We start from the raw sequence: 16,133 nt of genomic DNA on the forward strand, positions 1-16,133 counted from the left end.
GCATCCGGAGCCTGTGCTCCGCAACGGGAGAGGCCACAACAGTGAGAGGCCCGCATACCGCAAAAAGAAAAAAAAAAAAAAAGAAGAAGCAGATAGCATTTAAGAACAGGATGTTAAAGGTACGACAATTTGTCTCAGTACTAGGTTAGGGCCAAGCACAAACATCTATGGATGAACTTGCTTCTTCTAATATACCTACAGCTTACACTGACAGAAGCAGTAAGACTAAACTATGCATTTCATCTCCGGTTCATTCTAGACATGGATAAAGTTAGTGAGAAAATTACACATTAAAATATAAGTGGGGGCCTCCCTGGTGGCGCAGTGGTTGAGAGTCCGCCTGCCGATGCAGGGGATACGGGTTCGTGCCCCGGTCTGGGAGGATCCCATATGCCGCGGAGCGGCTGGGCCCGTGAGCCATGGCCGCTGAGCCTGTGCGTCCGGAGCCTGTGCTCCGCAACGGGAGAGGCCACAGCAGCGAGAGGCCCGCGTACAGCAAAAAAAAAAAAAATATATATATATATATAAGTGAAAGATAGCTCAACACCGAGCTTTCCAGGCGGGAATCCTACTATAGCTGACCTTAAAAATGGGGATATTGGGCTTCCCTGGTGGCACAGTGGTTGAGAGTCCGCCTGCCAATGCAGGGGACACGGGTTCGTGCCCCGGTCTGGGAAGATCCCACATGCCGCGGAGCGGCTGCGCCCGTGAGCCATGGCCGCTGCGCCTGTGCGTCCGGAGCCTGTGCTCCGCAACGGGAGAGGCCACAACAGTGAGAGGCCCGCGTACCGCAAAAAAAAAAAAAAAAAAAAAATGGGGATATTAAGGCTTGCCTCCCAAGGTGGTTTTAGGTATTAAATGAAGGAATGTATTTATAGCATTTAGTATAAGACCTAGCACAACGGTAAGGACTCAAAATAATATTTTAAAAAGTGATACCCACATAAGAGTGAGAAGAGTGGAGAAAAACTGGGCTAAAATGTATAACGTGTTTAGAGGGATGAGGCCCACAGAGACTTCATTAGATGATCAGAATTTACAAGTTTGCTTTTTTGAAAAGCACCATGTCCAGGTTTTACAAAGGAGACTTTTGTTATATTTTATACACTCATATGGTTTTCATTAAAATGGAAACATCTTATAAACCATAATATACGTAGCACTTAGACAAGCCGAAATCTCTTACAAACATTTGTGTTGTGAGCAATTTAGATGAATTTGCACTCAGTGAGAGGGGTGGTATAATTTTAAAGCAAAAATTTGTCTTAAATATGTTTGTTCTCTTCCAAGTATCGAAGGGATTTATATAATACAAATGTGTTTCCATGGCATTTAATTAACTCGGCTTCATAAAAGGAAAGACAATCTAGGCTGGGCTTTCATAATACAAGGTTCTCTTCACGTAACAGCATATTCTTCTTACTTCTGTAAACATTATTCCGTAAACTGTTGAAAAATAACATTCTTTCAACAATGTTCTTCCTTTTCCAATTTTTACAGAAAGGTTTAGACAAATGTGTCTTCCAAGGCCTACAACGTTTAAAGTCTGAAAGTTTCCTTAAAATTAAAAGAAACTTTTTAAATATTATTCCATATGGAAAAATACTTATTACCTTGAAAGCATTTTCAAGGCCTAACATGTTTCCTTGGGGGAAGGTGAGGGCAAATCTGTGTCAAATACACTATGTATCTTCATTTGGAGCATAAATTATTTTTGAGAACAAAGACGAAATATTCTCTCATCCCAATATCCCCGTGTCCTTCCAGCATCACTTGGACATGGATGGAAAAAGCTTCTTTGAAATTCCATCATTATCATTTATTTCGGATTTTTAATGATAAGTATGTTTTTACTATTCAGCTGCTTTGGAGTATACACTTTTTCCTGGCTGCTGACATTGCCCGGCAGGCACTGTGAGAACCACACAATATTTAAGACAGCCAGTCCCAGGGGAGGCTGCAGTTCTCTGCAGAAAAATGAGACACATTTAAAAAGTCACTTTAATTTTTCCAGGCCCCTGGGAACACTGTTCACAAACATTGTTTCAGGTGTACTTAGCTACCAATGCAATGTGTCTACATTGGATTAATACAGGTTTCAACTGTACTAAGAAACAGGTTTCAACAGTACTAAGAAACAGAAAAAATGATGGCATACTGAATTGTACACAAACTGGTGATAGTTTTGAGAAAAAATATCTTGTTCTTCAATCACTGAAATGCAGGAGGGATGATTTATTCAAAGTGTTTCTGCTTAACGGTGTTAAAGCAAATTCTTATTCATTATATATATTTACTTAAAACCAAGATAGATATGCTTAATTACACCTCTATTCTATTTACTAATTTCAGCAGTAATTTCTCTCTTATAATCTCCTTTTTTAAAAAAATTTACCTGTCAAATGACACCTCAATGACTAGTTACTTTTTATAACAATATCCAGGATCAAGAAGAAGCAAAGCTAAAGCAACTTTTGCAAAGTTAATAGTCCATTTTTATGTACTTTAAAAAAGGTTGGTGAAAATTTATACCACCATTACCAAATGAAGTTGCCTTTAATTCCATGCATATTTAAAATTAAGTCCATTTGACTAAAATGACTTGTGTATTAGTTATTCAAAATTCTGGAAAATAAGGACCAGAGTGTTTCATACGAAGGAATTAAAAAAAAAAAAAAAGTGAAGGCCAACCCTCACCCAAATAATAAAAGACAGGAAAGATTAAGTATTCAAATATTTAGTTGCCTAAATGTGGAAAAGAAGTATAGTTTTCTTAATTGGCTACTTCAAATGCAGCTACTTTTACGACTACTGGGGTTTCTAAAATTTTTTTTTAACAACACTAAGTATATAAACATCCGATATATGAAACAATTAATAATTAGAGCCAGAGTTTCAGGAAGTAAAAGGAAGAAGAGACAGGGGGTATGTCCAGAGGGCTAAGTGTAACCCATAATACTCTCCATGACATATGCAGACCCCTACATCCTTATGGAACACCGTCTGAAAAGTCACTAATTCCCACTCAATTGCCTCTTGGTTATATACAGCTTAATAAAAAACCAGTGAAGTCACCACAGCAAGTAGGAAAAAAGAAAACCATACGTTTGAATTCCTTTACTTCTCCTAAAACATCAGCCAAAGTAAGTAAGATTTCAGAAACTAGAAAGAAATTTAAGAAATTGCCACAAATATATAAATGACTTATTAAAAAGATCTCCACCATTCATCCTGATGTTAATATCAGTTTCATGTGAATGTCTTCTTTCATACTAAATACTTTTCAAATTGGACTGTAATCTTAAAAATCAGCAAATAAATGGTCACATTTCCACAGGTAGATGAAATCTAATTTCTGTATGACTGAAGTAGACGGTAACAGTTAATTACAGAAGTTGCCAGTTAAGTGGAGACTTCAGCCCAGCCTTGCACACAAAGTTGCCTTGGCGGCCCCTGGGGGCAGCTTTAAAAATGTCGCTTCTGTGGTTGATGAATAAGGTGACAGTTCTCCTACCTATGAATTGCTCCCCATGAGCATAATGCTGATGCCTGAAATTAATTTCTATCCCTCTTGATGAGCATTCATTGATATTTATCCCTTCGAACTGCAGACTTTCCTCATTTTAGAGTCAGAAGCGAAGGAAGCCGAAACTAAATGGAGAGGAATCAGACATGAAATGTCCTCATTTGTCAACAGTTTAGTGTGAATGAGGCTGTCAGATCTTTCACTGGGGGAGAAGTCACTGACATTCTTTCCCTGGAAAGAGGGGAATCAAGTTCTCTATATGGATCAGTTTACACAAAAGCAGAAAGGACTCAAGAAGCAGCATAAATAGCACTCTTTAGGGGGTCTTGCAGGTAGAGGGGGTGGGGGGACGAGGCCAGGGCGGGAGATGCCCAGGGGCCAAGCTTGCCTTCTTCACAATCGATACCTCCAGCCAGTTCTGGAAAGAATTCTAAGACAGACCCAGTCACTTAATTAAGGTGTCATAATTAACCCGAACTCCCTGTTACTGTGAAAGTCCGTGTGTGCCATAGACTCTTGGTAGGATAGAGACATGTCCCCATGGTCACAGAACCAAAGAGGGCCACCCCCTACCCACCCCCCGCAGCGTTAACATATTTTGCTCAGCTTCTCTTGAAAGGACCCAGGCTACAGACTGCATAATTCAATGCAATCAAGTAGAGCAACAGGTAAACTAATTCTTCACACAAAAGGAAAGACAAAAAGAACGGGAACATAAAACCACATGACTAACTCAACCTCCAGTCACTCAAATCATCAGATATTATGTCTCGCATTTTAAAACACACTCAGAAATTCTGACGAGCAGGTTTTAAAATTTCTCCCGGGCAGCACAAGAACAAAATCCCACTGAAGAGGCAAGCGATGGGGGTCAGGAGAAAAGGGGGCGGCAAAACATAAAGCCCAGTACCCACGTCCATTATGCTGAGAGACCTCAAAGACTGAATTGGACCTGAAAGTGTCTGGCAAAGTTTCTGGAAAGTGGTATTGACCTGGGGGGAAGGGCTGCCGCCTTTTCAGATAAAGCGCCGCCCGGCTCCACGACTCAGGCTGCTGCCAGGAGCAAAGCAAACAGGCCGTCTGCTTACTGCCTGTTCACCTCCAGGTGTGACGGCAGGTGCTGGTTACCATCTCTTTAAGGCCTGAAGTGCTGAGATACCGCTCTCCTTCTCACTCTTTCCCTCCTCTGCTGCCATGCTAGACTCAGCTCCTTTCACCCGGATTTTGCGTCCACCCAGCCTCCATCCAGATCTGTCCAGCTCCCTGGAGAATTCCCAGGGCTGTACTTTAGACTAACGTTGTCCGATAGAAATAGAAGTGACATACATAAGAGGAATTTTGTAGTAGCTCTGTGAAAGAGGTAAAAGGCAACAGGTCAAATGAATTGTAATAATAGTGTATTTGACTTAAACTAATATATCAAAAATATTATCATTGCGACGCACAGTTGATGTAAGAGTACTAATGACATGCAGAATGTTCTTTGCTTCCTATGAAGTCTCTGAAATCTGTATTTTATATTTTTATCTGCATTTTTAGTTGATCTGTAATCTGTGTACTTATTTTACCTGTATTTTTATGTATTTTAAAATGTGTATTTTATATTTACAGCACATCTCAGTTCAGACTAGCCACATTTCGAGTGCTCAGAAGCCACATGGGACTAGTGGCTACCATGGTGGACAGTACAGATTTGGAGCTTTGGAGGGACAGCGTTCAGTTAGCACCTTGACTCTGGAGGCAGACTGTGTCCAAGTTTGCCCTGAAACTGTCCAACAGGTTACCTAAAAAAGGGATGCAATTTGTTTAGATCTGAACTTTCAGGAATTTGCAGTTAGATTGTCACTCACTTCTCGTGTAGGAAATAGATCTATTTTGTTTATGACCGTGTGCTGGGGGGAAGGGGTTGGAGTGTATGAAGGTGCCCCCTTCCTAGGCAGGATTTTTGACATAAAAAAGAACAATGGGCAGTCTGTGAAGGTCCATCTTTTGCTTTGCTCATATAGGACTCCCAATGTACTCCAGAGGTGAAAGAGAAAGGGTTCTTAAAACCCATGATTGCTGAGAGACACTGTTTGCAAATGAAAATTCCATTTCTCGGGAGAATTACTATGACTTGGTGTCCTAAAACAGAGAGATGCTCCAGAGACAGCATTTTTTTCTCAGGCTGTTTTACTGCTGGCCTGGCCTGCCCAGAGACATGGAAAAGATGCCTTGCCAAGTTTTCACTGCGCTGTGATGTCATGAGTTATTAGATCTCAAATAAACAAGGCAATGTTTCCCCCAAATAATGGCTGTGATATGAACACGATTCAAGGAAAACTGCTTTCATTTTTGGAAGGTAGAGAGAGCAAGGAGATGGACGCCGATGCAGCTGAATATTTATACCTCTTACCTGCTTCTAATATGCATTCCTCCCTCCCTCCCTCATTCCATCACTTGCAGTTCCTGTGCCCTGAGCCTCTGGAATGTGTCCATCTGTAGTTCTGTCCTATCTATTACCTTTTCTCTCTTTTCAGTTTAGACCTTATTACCTCTTGTCCAAACTGTTACATCAATCTCCGTTCTGGCAGCTCCACCTCTAAACTCCCAAGACCCCAAAGTACCTTACTGAACATTCCCAGGAGAATCTTCCTCATGAGCTCTTATACTGCTCCTTCCCTGAACCCCTTCCAAGGTTCTCTGTTTTTCAATACATTGCAGGTTCCAAAGCCTCCAAGATGTGGCCTCAAATTGCCACAAACTGTCAGACTTCTGCTTGATTATGCCCAATCTGTACCTGCCCACGCTCTTCCCAAACTAGGGATTACAAACGTATCAGACTTCTAACTGCTGTGACTTGGCATCCTGAATAGCTCCTTACCATCTCTCTGAAAATCTGTTGAAATCTGACCCATCCTTCAAATCCCTTCTCAAATGCCGCTTCTTGCATGAAACCCTTACAGATTACTCCAAAGGGAGTACTTGTGTTCTCGACTCCTTTGCAACCATCTAAGATTCAGTACTTCTCTTAGCGTCCCATGCTGTACGACTGTCATCCATTTGTCACCCTTGCAGCTACTGGAAAGTACATTCTTTGAAGGCAGAAAGTGTGGCTTCTCGTATCTGAATCATTTCCGGGCGGCAGCTGCATCACAAATACTTGTTGCCTTACGTTTAACTAAATAAATCACAAAGTAAATTAGTATCTCTTATCTGAATGCAGTCATGCTTTCTGTTTGCCCTAACTTTGATCTCCAGGAATTCAGGAACTCTATTTTTATCATAAGAATAAAAACTCAAAACAAAACAAAACCCCAAAAAACCCTTGAAGGAAGATCAAAGAGAAAAGAGGGTTTAAAAGTCCTTTCCTCTATCAGTATTCAAGACCTTCATCCTAGAATAACAGAGGCCCCTGAGTACACTTCTCTCTCTCTCATCTAACCTGGTGAGTATCTAGATAAAATCAGGAATCTAGAACCAACGTGACAGGGGTTGGTAAGAATTCATGTCCTCTGGCAGAGGCTAGATGAAAATGTAGGTGGTTAGTTACATGCCCCCACTGGGCTTGTGCACAACAGCCCGAGGCTGACTAAAATCTAGCTGTTTTACCTCTAGGAAAGAAAGGAATTCCTGTATGAAAGACATGGATTTCTGATGATTCAAGTGATTGCCTTCTACATGTTTCCTCCATCTCAAACCAAAATGAATGATGTGTTTTAAGTCTGCACTCTTAACTCCCAGTGGTAAAAGGAAGGTCAACAAAGCTCCAAGATCATGCCATCAGAACCAACATTACTAACAGTATGAAAATAGCTAAAGCAGTCAATTTCTACCACCTATCAAAACAACAAAGCAGCAAAACATTTTATCATCACTGTGACCCACTCCTGCCCCCTCAACTACAGTAAATAAGACTAACACGCTCTCTCGAGCATATACAAATATATAAATTATGTATTTAGAAATTTTACATAAACATAAAGCTACTTAATCTTTCTACAATTTCCAGTCTAGCAAACGGAGGCTTGAAATCAACAAGGCAATATCACTAAGCAAAGAAGACACACTTCTCCAAAAAGTGATGCCTGAAAGGTAACCGTGACCTTTTCACCGCGGCTCGCCAAGCAGCCCACCGTTAGGAGTCTCAAGTCGTTTCCCTGCTACGATAGAAGTTGAGAGACTCCTTACCGCTGAGAACTGGAGGCGTCTGTAATCCAAACGGTACCTGACAAAGCCTTCCGTAAAAGCCACCTTATCCGTGCCCAGCGCCTGCAACTGACATCTCCTATTTCACGACGAGCAGCAAACCGGAATCTCCCCAGAAACCGCTAATACTCGTCGGAGGGGAAGGTGGTCCCGGAGCTCCCCGAGACGGCTCACATTTCAGGGCCAAGGGAAAAATAAAAACTTTCGCGTCCCCACCGCGCTCTCTTCGGCAGGGGCCGAGGGGTCCAGGCAAGCCTTGGCCAGGGGCACGAGGGGAGCGGAGCCGGCCGCGCGGCGCAACGCCCAGGTGCCGAGGCGGGTCACGGGAGAGGCAGGGGCGGAGCGTCCCCTCCCACGCCCCCCACTCCCACCCTGGCTCAGAGCCGGTCCGGCGGGGTCGGCGTCGGAGCGGAGCTGCGGAAGCCGAGCCCCTCCCGGCCCCCGCCCCGCACTCACGATCTTGAGCAGGTCCAGTCCGCTCGCCTGCTCCATGGCTCTCCATGTGCCTCTCCCGGGAAGGGGCGACGAGGGCTGGCCGCGGCAGCCTCCGAGGACCCCGAGGTCTCCCCCGCCCCTTCCCTCCCTCGGGCTTCGGGGAAGCCGAGGAAAATGGAAGCCGGAGAAGAGCCCGGGGCGGTGGAGGGGGGCGGTGAGGCGGAGAGGGGCAGGGGCGCCGGCGCCCGCAGGGGAGAAGGGGGTGGCCACGCGCGGGGGGAGGAGGAGGCGGCAGAGGGGGAGACCCAGGCCGGAGCGAGCGGCCGGGCGAGGGATCCGGGCAGAGGCGGCGCCGGGAGAGACGGAGCTCGGCGCCCGGGTGGCTCACAAAGAAAGGGGCGGGCGCGGCGCTCTCGCTACCTGTGCGGCCGCTCCGAGCGCCCCCGCGGAAGCCGCGTTCTCCGGCAGGTCCATCGGGATCTCTTGCGCCACCGCCGCCGCCGCTGTGGGAGGCGACTTGGACAGGTCGCTCTGGACCATTGGCGAACGGTCGGCCGGGAGCCAGCAGCCGGCCCCCGGCGGCGGGTCCCCTCCTCCGTTCCCCGCCCCCCGCTGCAGGGGCCGCCCGGGGCTCGCGGCGCTCAGGGCGCGGGGCGCGGCCGGGCCAGGTTGCGAGCGAGGCGCGGGGCAGCCGGGCGGCGGGGGGCGCGGGCAGGGCGAGCGCCGAGCGGGCACTGGAGCCAGCGGCGCCGGGGCAGGTCCTCGCCGAGAGGGAGGGCGCTCCGGCCGCGCGAGCCCAGGGGGAGGCGCGTCGACCGGCGAGAGTGACAGGCCACCGAAAGGCCGAAAAGTTGCCCGCGGGAGGCGCGGGCCGCCGGGGCCCCGGCGCAGCCGCTGCGCGTCGCCGTGGCACGCGCGCTGGAAAGTTTTCAAAGCCGCGAAAGCCAGGCCTCGCGCCCGGGGGCTTCCTTTCTCCGGCGGCCGAGCTCCAGCTCCTCCGCGCCCCACGAGCCCGCGGGCGGGAACAGGTCTCTCGCCTCGGAGACCCGGGAGGCTGCGCTCCGCCCCTGCACGCCCGAAATCTGTCAAGGCCTCGCGCGGCCCCGGGGAGCAAGTGTCTACTGAAGACCTCCCATCCCCATCGACCGCTGGAGCTCCTGGACGGCGGCAGTGACGAGGGGCCAGCAGAGAAACGCCGCCGGCGACCCGAGGATTGCGGCCCCGCCCGAATCTGCAGCTGGCCTGGGCTCCTGGGTCCAAATCGACCCACTTCCAAATCCGAAGTTTTCCCTTTATGGCTCCGGGTTGTCTTCATCTTTGCCAACTGCTTCTTCCCTCTTTCTGTAGAGTTGAGAAGTCTTAATATCCCATTTTGGACGTGTAAGCATTTCCCTAGGATTCTGAACTCTTGATAAGAGAGTAGCAGCCGTAGCAAGAATGTTTCCTTTACGGCATAACGTTCAGCTATTCCTAATAAGACGTATTTTTTGTATTACAGGGTAGCTCGTATTTCAACAACTTTTACTACAGTGGAACTTTATGTAGAACAAGTTCTCCCGGCATCGGTGTGGTTTTGTAACAACTGAATGTAGACAGTTCTGGATACTGAGATATACATACGGAAATTTACTACCATAGGCTTCAGCTGCCTTTTATATTTTGCCATGGTGTATTAAATTATTATGGGATACAGTCCTTGTTCTTCTCAAAGATAAACGCATCCACCTCCATCATACAGTGATTTGAGTCAGGCTTAAAGAACAGGTGTTGGTTAGGCATATCCAAAATGTCATTGATTTTCTTAATCTTCGGGGTTAAAACTGTCATTTTTATTTAAGTGTGACTGAAGGTTCAAAAACAAACTCACAGAATAAGAGACTAGATGTGTGGTTACCAGAGGGTTAGCTGAAGGCAGTCAAAGGTGAAAACTCCCAGTTGTAAGATATCTAAGTACTAGGGAGTTAATGTACAACGTGATAAATGTAATGAACACTGCTGTCTGTTATATACGAAAGTTGTCGGGAGGGTAAATCCTAAGAGTTCTCATCACAAGGAAAATTTTTACCTGTTTTTTTAAATTTTGTATCTATATGAGATGATGGATGTTCACTAAACTTATTGTGATAATCATGGTGTATGTAAGTCGCATCATTATGCTGTACACCTTAAACTTATGCAGTGTTATTTCAATTAAATCGCAATAAAAATGGAAGAAAAATACATACATACATATTTCCAAAATAGGGGGAAAAACCTGACTGAGTGTTAAACAGAAACAGTGAAAAATTGGTTAACAACAACGACGATAATAATAAAGTCACATTTTGAAAAGCAACAGACAGGGGAGCTGGGAAGCTGTTGTTTAGGATGTGGGTGGGTGGCCAGCCAGCCAGGGAAGGGGGCACCCTCTGCTTCACAGCCATGGCTAATAGCCTTCCCAAAACCCTGGCTAAGATTTGTTAAAAAAAAAAAAAAAAAAGCAATCAGCAGTGCTTTTGCATGTTTGTGTATATATATATATATATATATATATATATATATATATATATATATATGCATGTATGTACATACAAAAGTGGAAAAGACATTGTATTTAAAGTTTTGGAGTTATTATTTTAGTTTCACGATTTGCCGATGGCATCACTCTTCTAGGTCAGTTAATGAAACTGTTCAGTTTTCTTAAGAGAGTTTAAATCTCTCAAGAGCATTAAAGACTAGGGATAACATTAAATCTGGTTCTAGATTAGAGTGTGAGCACTGTATGGACAGGAGCCATGGTTATTCACCAGGGCACATTCAGAATCTGGCCCGTTCCCCCTGAATTCTTTCAATATCCGTTCAATCAAGCATATATCAAGCTTCCACTGTTGCCACTGGATGAGCACAGACAACAAAACCCAGAAATCTTGGAGCTTAAAGTCTAGTTAGTAAGCACTTAGAAACCAATTAATACATTCTTGAATGAATGAATGACAGATGAATTCTAACACTGTTTTAAAAAATGCCAGGTTTGCTGAAACAGTGTTTCCCCATGACATGTTTGATTTCTTATAGTATACTCAAATATCTGTGCATTCGCTTTCAATTACGACCATTTGGGAAGTTAAATTTTATCTTTCATCAGATTTTTTTTACAGAGACCACAAAACAGCAAAACAACCTTGAAAATCATTTAAAATAATGCTTATACTTATAGCCAAGCCAAGTTTGAATTAAAGGTTCAAATGTGATAGAGTATATTTTATTCATTTCATTAATTTTTGATACTCAACTCTTTGTTTTTATGTTTCTCTTTGCCACTAGACAGAGTTCCTTGGGGATAGCCGATTGGGTCTTACTCATTTTATCATCCCCCATCCAGCATGGTGTCTGGCACTTAGTTGGAGCCTGAAAACTCCTGTTGCACAAATGAATGAGTGAATGACTGAATGATCTGTCTTCACATGCCTTAAAACATAGCATATAACTTTGCAAGTTTTAACAAAGACATTTACCTAATCACGACTCCCCTGAAAGGATTATATTAATTCTTTCCTTAAAAACTTGCGCTCATTTAATTAGCCTGCATTGAGCAGTAACACAATACAATGTACCCATTCAGACTCTAGTCTGACTTGTAAAAGTTTTCAAGTAAAAAGTAACACAGTGCTACCCCTACCTGAAAAAGGGAACAATGTCAGAATAAATAGAGGGATAAATGCTTGGGAAACTTATGGTGGATGTTTTCTATTATGGTCAGTTTTGTTTGTAACCTACCTTGGCTTGGGCAGTACTTAAAAGCCACAGATAAAAGCTAAAATTTGATATGGAAAGCCCAATTCTTTTCAATGTTAAAAGGTATGCAGATGCACCCCAGTAATAATGGATGTACAATCATCAGCCAAGGCATTTAAATGCAGATGACTAATTTGCTCAAGCTGTACGTGAACGCTGGTATGCTCATTAGTCTTCGTAATGGACAGGCATATTCTGGGCATTATTAATGCTCTAAAATGAAGACAGAGGCTGGTAAGAAACTTTGGCCAAGGAAGCCAGAAGTTTAAAAGAGTTGGGGTGTTTTTTTCCCCTGTAAGTAGAAGAACCAGTGATTATAATTACTTTACTTCTCCTCTCTTGCTTGTAGATTTGTAGATTTGTGATTGTATTTAAGACCTTGGAGTAAGAGTTCTTCAGGACAGATATACACCAATGTGATTTCTTATCTTACTTAGTAAATCATTTTTCACCTCATTCACGGTTCTGGATCTCCACCATTATTAACAGCATTTTCATAAGGATATACCTGTATCAGCCACTGGCCTAACTTGCTATGATAATTCCACTAAGTTATACATTTGCTTTTTGGAAATGTATGCTATAAAATGAATTCCCTGAATTACAGATGGTTATTTAAAAGTATATAAAGTAGCATTGACATATATACACTACCAAATGTAAAATGGGTGGCTAGTGGGAAGCTGCTGCCTAGCACAGGGAGATCTGCTCCGCGCTTTGTGACTACCTAGAGGGGTGGGATAGGGAGGGTGGGAGGGAGACGCAAGAGGGAGGATATATGGGGATACAGGGATACATATAACTGACTCACTTTATTGTACAACAGAAACTAACATTGTAACAACATTGTAAAGCAATTATACTCCAATAAAGATGTGGGGGGGAAAAGTATATAAAGATGCAAGCACATCCCAGATAAGAGGGTTGTGTGTGTGCATGTGTATAGTGAATCTCAGTGTATACAACTGAGATACTGAAGTGGTCAAGGAAAGCTTAACTTCACTTCCAAAGTAAAGGCTTCACAGAAGTAATAAGATTTCATGAGTTCATAAAATTACCCAGGAGACAGAGGTCTGGAATATCCAATACTGTATAGCACTTTTTAGTTTCTAAAGCACATTCATTTATGATTTGACTGATTTCTCATCCAAATCATAACTATAACAACTGGTACTTTGGTTTACATACAAGGTGCAAGGCTCTGTGCTAAGGTTTTATATATATCATCTCATCTATGAAGTAGGTATTAGGACAGGTCACATTGCGGTAACAAATAAGCCTTAGGTATTTAGTGGATTAGGGGACGAGAAATGCATTCCTTTGATGTTGGGTAGCTCTTCACCATCAGAAGAAGCTTCTGCTTCATGCTGACATTTAGGAACCAAGTCCTGAGTTACGATCCACTGTTTTGAAAATGTGGCCATGGAACGTACATTGTGGAAGATGGTGGAGCTTGCAAATTTTTTATTGGCCAAGCTTGGAAGTGGTATAAATCTCTCCTACTTATTATGTTTTACTGGCTAAAACTCTATGCCATGAAAAACCTACAAGCCAAGCTGAGAACCATAGTCCAGTCAGGTACCTTAAGAAGAAAAAGAGAGAATTTTTTTTTTTTTTTTTTGCTGTACGCGGGCTTCTCACTGTTGTGGCCTCTCCCGTTGCAGAGCACAGGCTCCAGACGCGCAGGCTCAGTGGCCATGGCTCACGGGCCCAGCCGCTCCGCGGCACGTGGGATCTTCCCGGACCGGGGCACGAACCCGTGTCCCCTGCATCGGCAGGCGGACTCTCGACCACTGCGCCACCAGGGAAGCCCAAAGAGAGTGAATTTTGACGAACAGCTAGCAAAGACTGACTTAACCAAGCCTGAATAGCTGATGAGTGGCAGGACTTAAACATGTGCCCAACTCTAAGACCTGTTTGGAGTTCAACACAGTTGCCTGTCTGGTGGGCTTCAAAGAGCTCTGCCCCCAGGTTAAGGCTGCATTTCTGGTTGGAGGAACAGAGTTACATATTTCTATTGCTTGCGCGCTGTGATGACTACATTCATGTACTTGCTAGAATTAGGCCTGCTGTGAATAGCAGAAATGATATTAATCCAAGTCATTGTGTGTGTGTGTGTGTGTGTGTGTGTGCATGCGTGCGTGCACTATAATCCAGGGCAATAGAGATACTGGCATTAAACACGGTATGGCTTCTGTACTTATTGAATACACAGTAGATTAAGCAACATATGGATAAAGTATGATGAATATGAGTGAAAAATAATTTGGGAAGAACTTGAAAAGATCAGGGGAAAATATTCCAGGCAAAAAGAATCGAAAATACAAAGATGGAAGGTGAAGAAATTCAGCACAGCTGGAAAATAGGGTTGGGAGATGGGGGGGCAGGCAGATAATGACAATGACAAATATCTAATTGACACCTTTGCTCTCCTATGGCCCCATTCTTTTGATAAGAATGCCTCACTTCTAAGCAAAGCCTTTGGCCTCTCCTGCCTTTTCTTTTCAAACCGTCTTCACTTCTTTATGGGAGGCACACACACGTATGTTCATGTGTCGTAGGACTATAGAAAATGAGACCTGCTCTATCAAGAAAAGCATCTGAATTTATGCATTCACAGTAGTCAGCTTATTTGTAGCTGAGATTGCTAGTTGCCCATACCTCCTTTTTATGGAACCCCTGTTTTTAGCTGGACACATTCTCACCTAGAGTAAAAGACTATATACAGTACTTCCTAGTCTCTCTAGCAGCTACATGCAACTATGGGGCTTCATTCTGTTGACCGTAAGCAGAGTGGGTGAAGAATTTCTGGGATGTACCTATAAAAGGGAGAGAAGTGCTTTGATTTCCTTTCTTTTCCTGCTGACCAGATTATGGATATATTGGTTAAACCATGAGTGGACGTTTTAGACAGGGAGGCCATAGGAAAGCCACTTGTTGAGGTTGAATGAGCATAAAAAAAGCACCGGGGCCATTGATGGTACCATAAAAACACCACACCAGCTCTGGATTGCCTACTTTCAGACTTCTTTTAAGTGAGGCAGAGAGAAGCATTTATACTGCTTAAGCTTCTCTTACTTTAGGGTTTTTCTTAAGATAAATCCTACCAAACCTAACCAAACCTAGTAACCATTTCATTACTCAAAACATTTTGTTTCTTTTTAAATTAACTTTCTTGAATGAAATAATGCCATTTGCAGCAACATGGATAGACCAAGAGATCATCATACTAAGTGAAGTAAGTCAAAGAAAAATATTATATGATACCACTTATGTGTGGAATCTAAAAAAAATGATACAAATGAACTTATTTACAAAACAGAAATAGACTCACAGACATAGAAAAACAAACTTATGGTTACCAAAGGGAAGGTAAAAAGGTGGGGGGGAAGGGATATATCAGGAATTTGCGATTGACATATACACACTACTTACTATATGTAAAATAGATAAAGAACAAGGACCCACTGTATAGCACAGGGAACTCTACTCAATATTTTATAATAACCCATATGGGAAAAGAATCTGTAAAAGAATATATATATATATGTATATACACACACATATATGTATCTGAATCACTTTGCTGTACACCTGAAACTACCACAGCATGATAAATCAACTATACTTCCATTTTAAAAAATTAAATTAACTTTCTTAAGGTATAATTTATCTTAACTTGATTTTTAGATTACGGGAATGCTGGCTTCATAAAGTGAGGGCAGGTGTTGGGAAGTGTTTCCTCCTGTTCTGTTTTTGGGAGGAGTTTCTATAGAATTAGTAATACTTTTTCTCATAAATATTTGTAAGAATTCACCAGTGGGTCAGGAGTTTTCTTTGTGGGAAAGCTTTTAAGTATCAGTTCAATTTCTTTAATTGATATGGGACTATGCAGGTTTTCTATTTCTTCTTAAACTTTGATAGTTGGTGTTTTTCAAAGAATTTGTCCATTTCATTTTAGTTATCAGTTTTATTGGCATAAAGATGTTATTCATATTTTCCCATTGCCCTTTGAATGTTTGTGGGGTCTATAATGACACTTCTTTTTTGTTCCTGATATTAACAAGTTCTGCATCCTTTCTTTTTCTCTTGATTAGTCTGACTAGGGGTTTTTAAATTTTATTGATCTTTTCTACAAGCCAGCTTTATGTTTCATTGATTTTCTTAATTGTTTTTATATTCTCTATTTTTAAAAAAAATTTCTTCTCTT

The 16,133-nt window shown here is 43.0% G+C and overlaps 1 protein-coding gene across 1 annotated transcript in view; it reads right to left on the minus strand.

Annotated features, from left to right (window-relative positions):
• Nucleotides 1–8,689, minus strand: part of CACNB2 (calcium voltage-gated channel auxiliary subunit beta 2) — a gene marked incomplete at its 5' end in the record, with an annotated part of 409,075 nt that extends 400,386 nt beyond the window's left edge. Inside the window, one exon of the mRNA XM_082620014.1 lies at nt 8,570–8,689. Coding sequence (XP_082476140.1) covers nt 8,570–8,689 — 120 coding nt within the window. The remainder of the gene's footprint in view (nt 1–8,569) is intronic.
• Nucleotides 8,690–16,133: the final 7,444 nt, after the last annotated feature.

The sequence above is a fragment of the Mesoplodon mirus genome (genome assembly GCF_964341445.2).
Source record: "Mesoplodon mirus genome assembly, chromosome: 4".
Lineage (NCBI taxonomy): Eukaryota > Metazoa > Chordata > Mammalia > Artiodactyla > Ziphiidae > Mesoplodon > Mesoplodon mirus.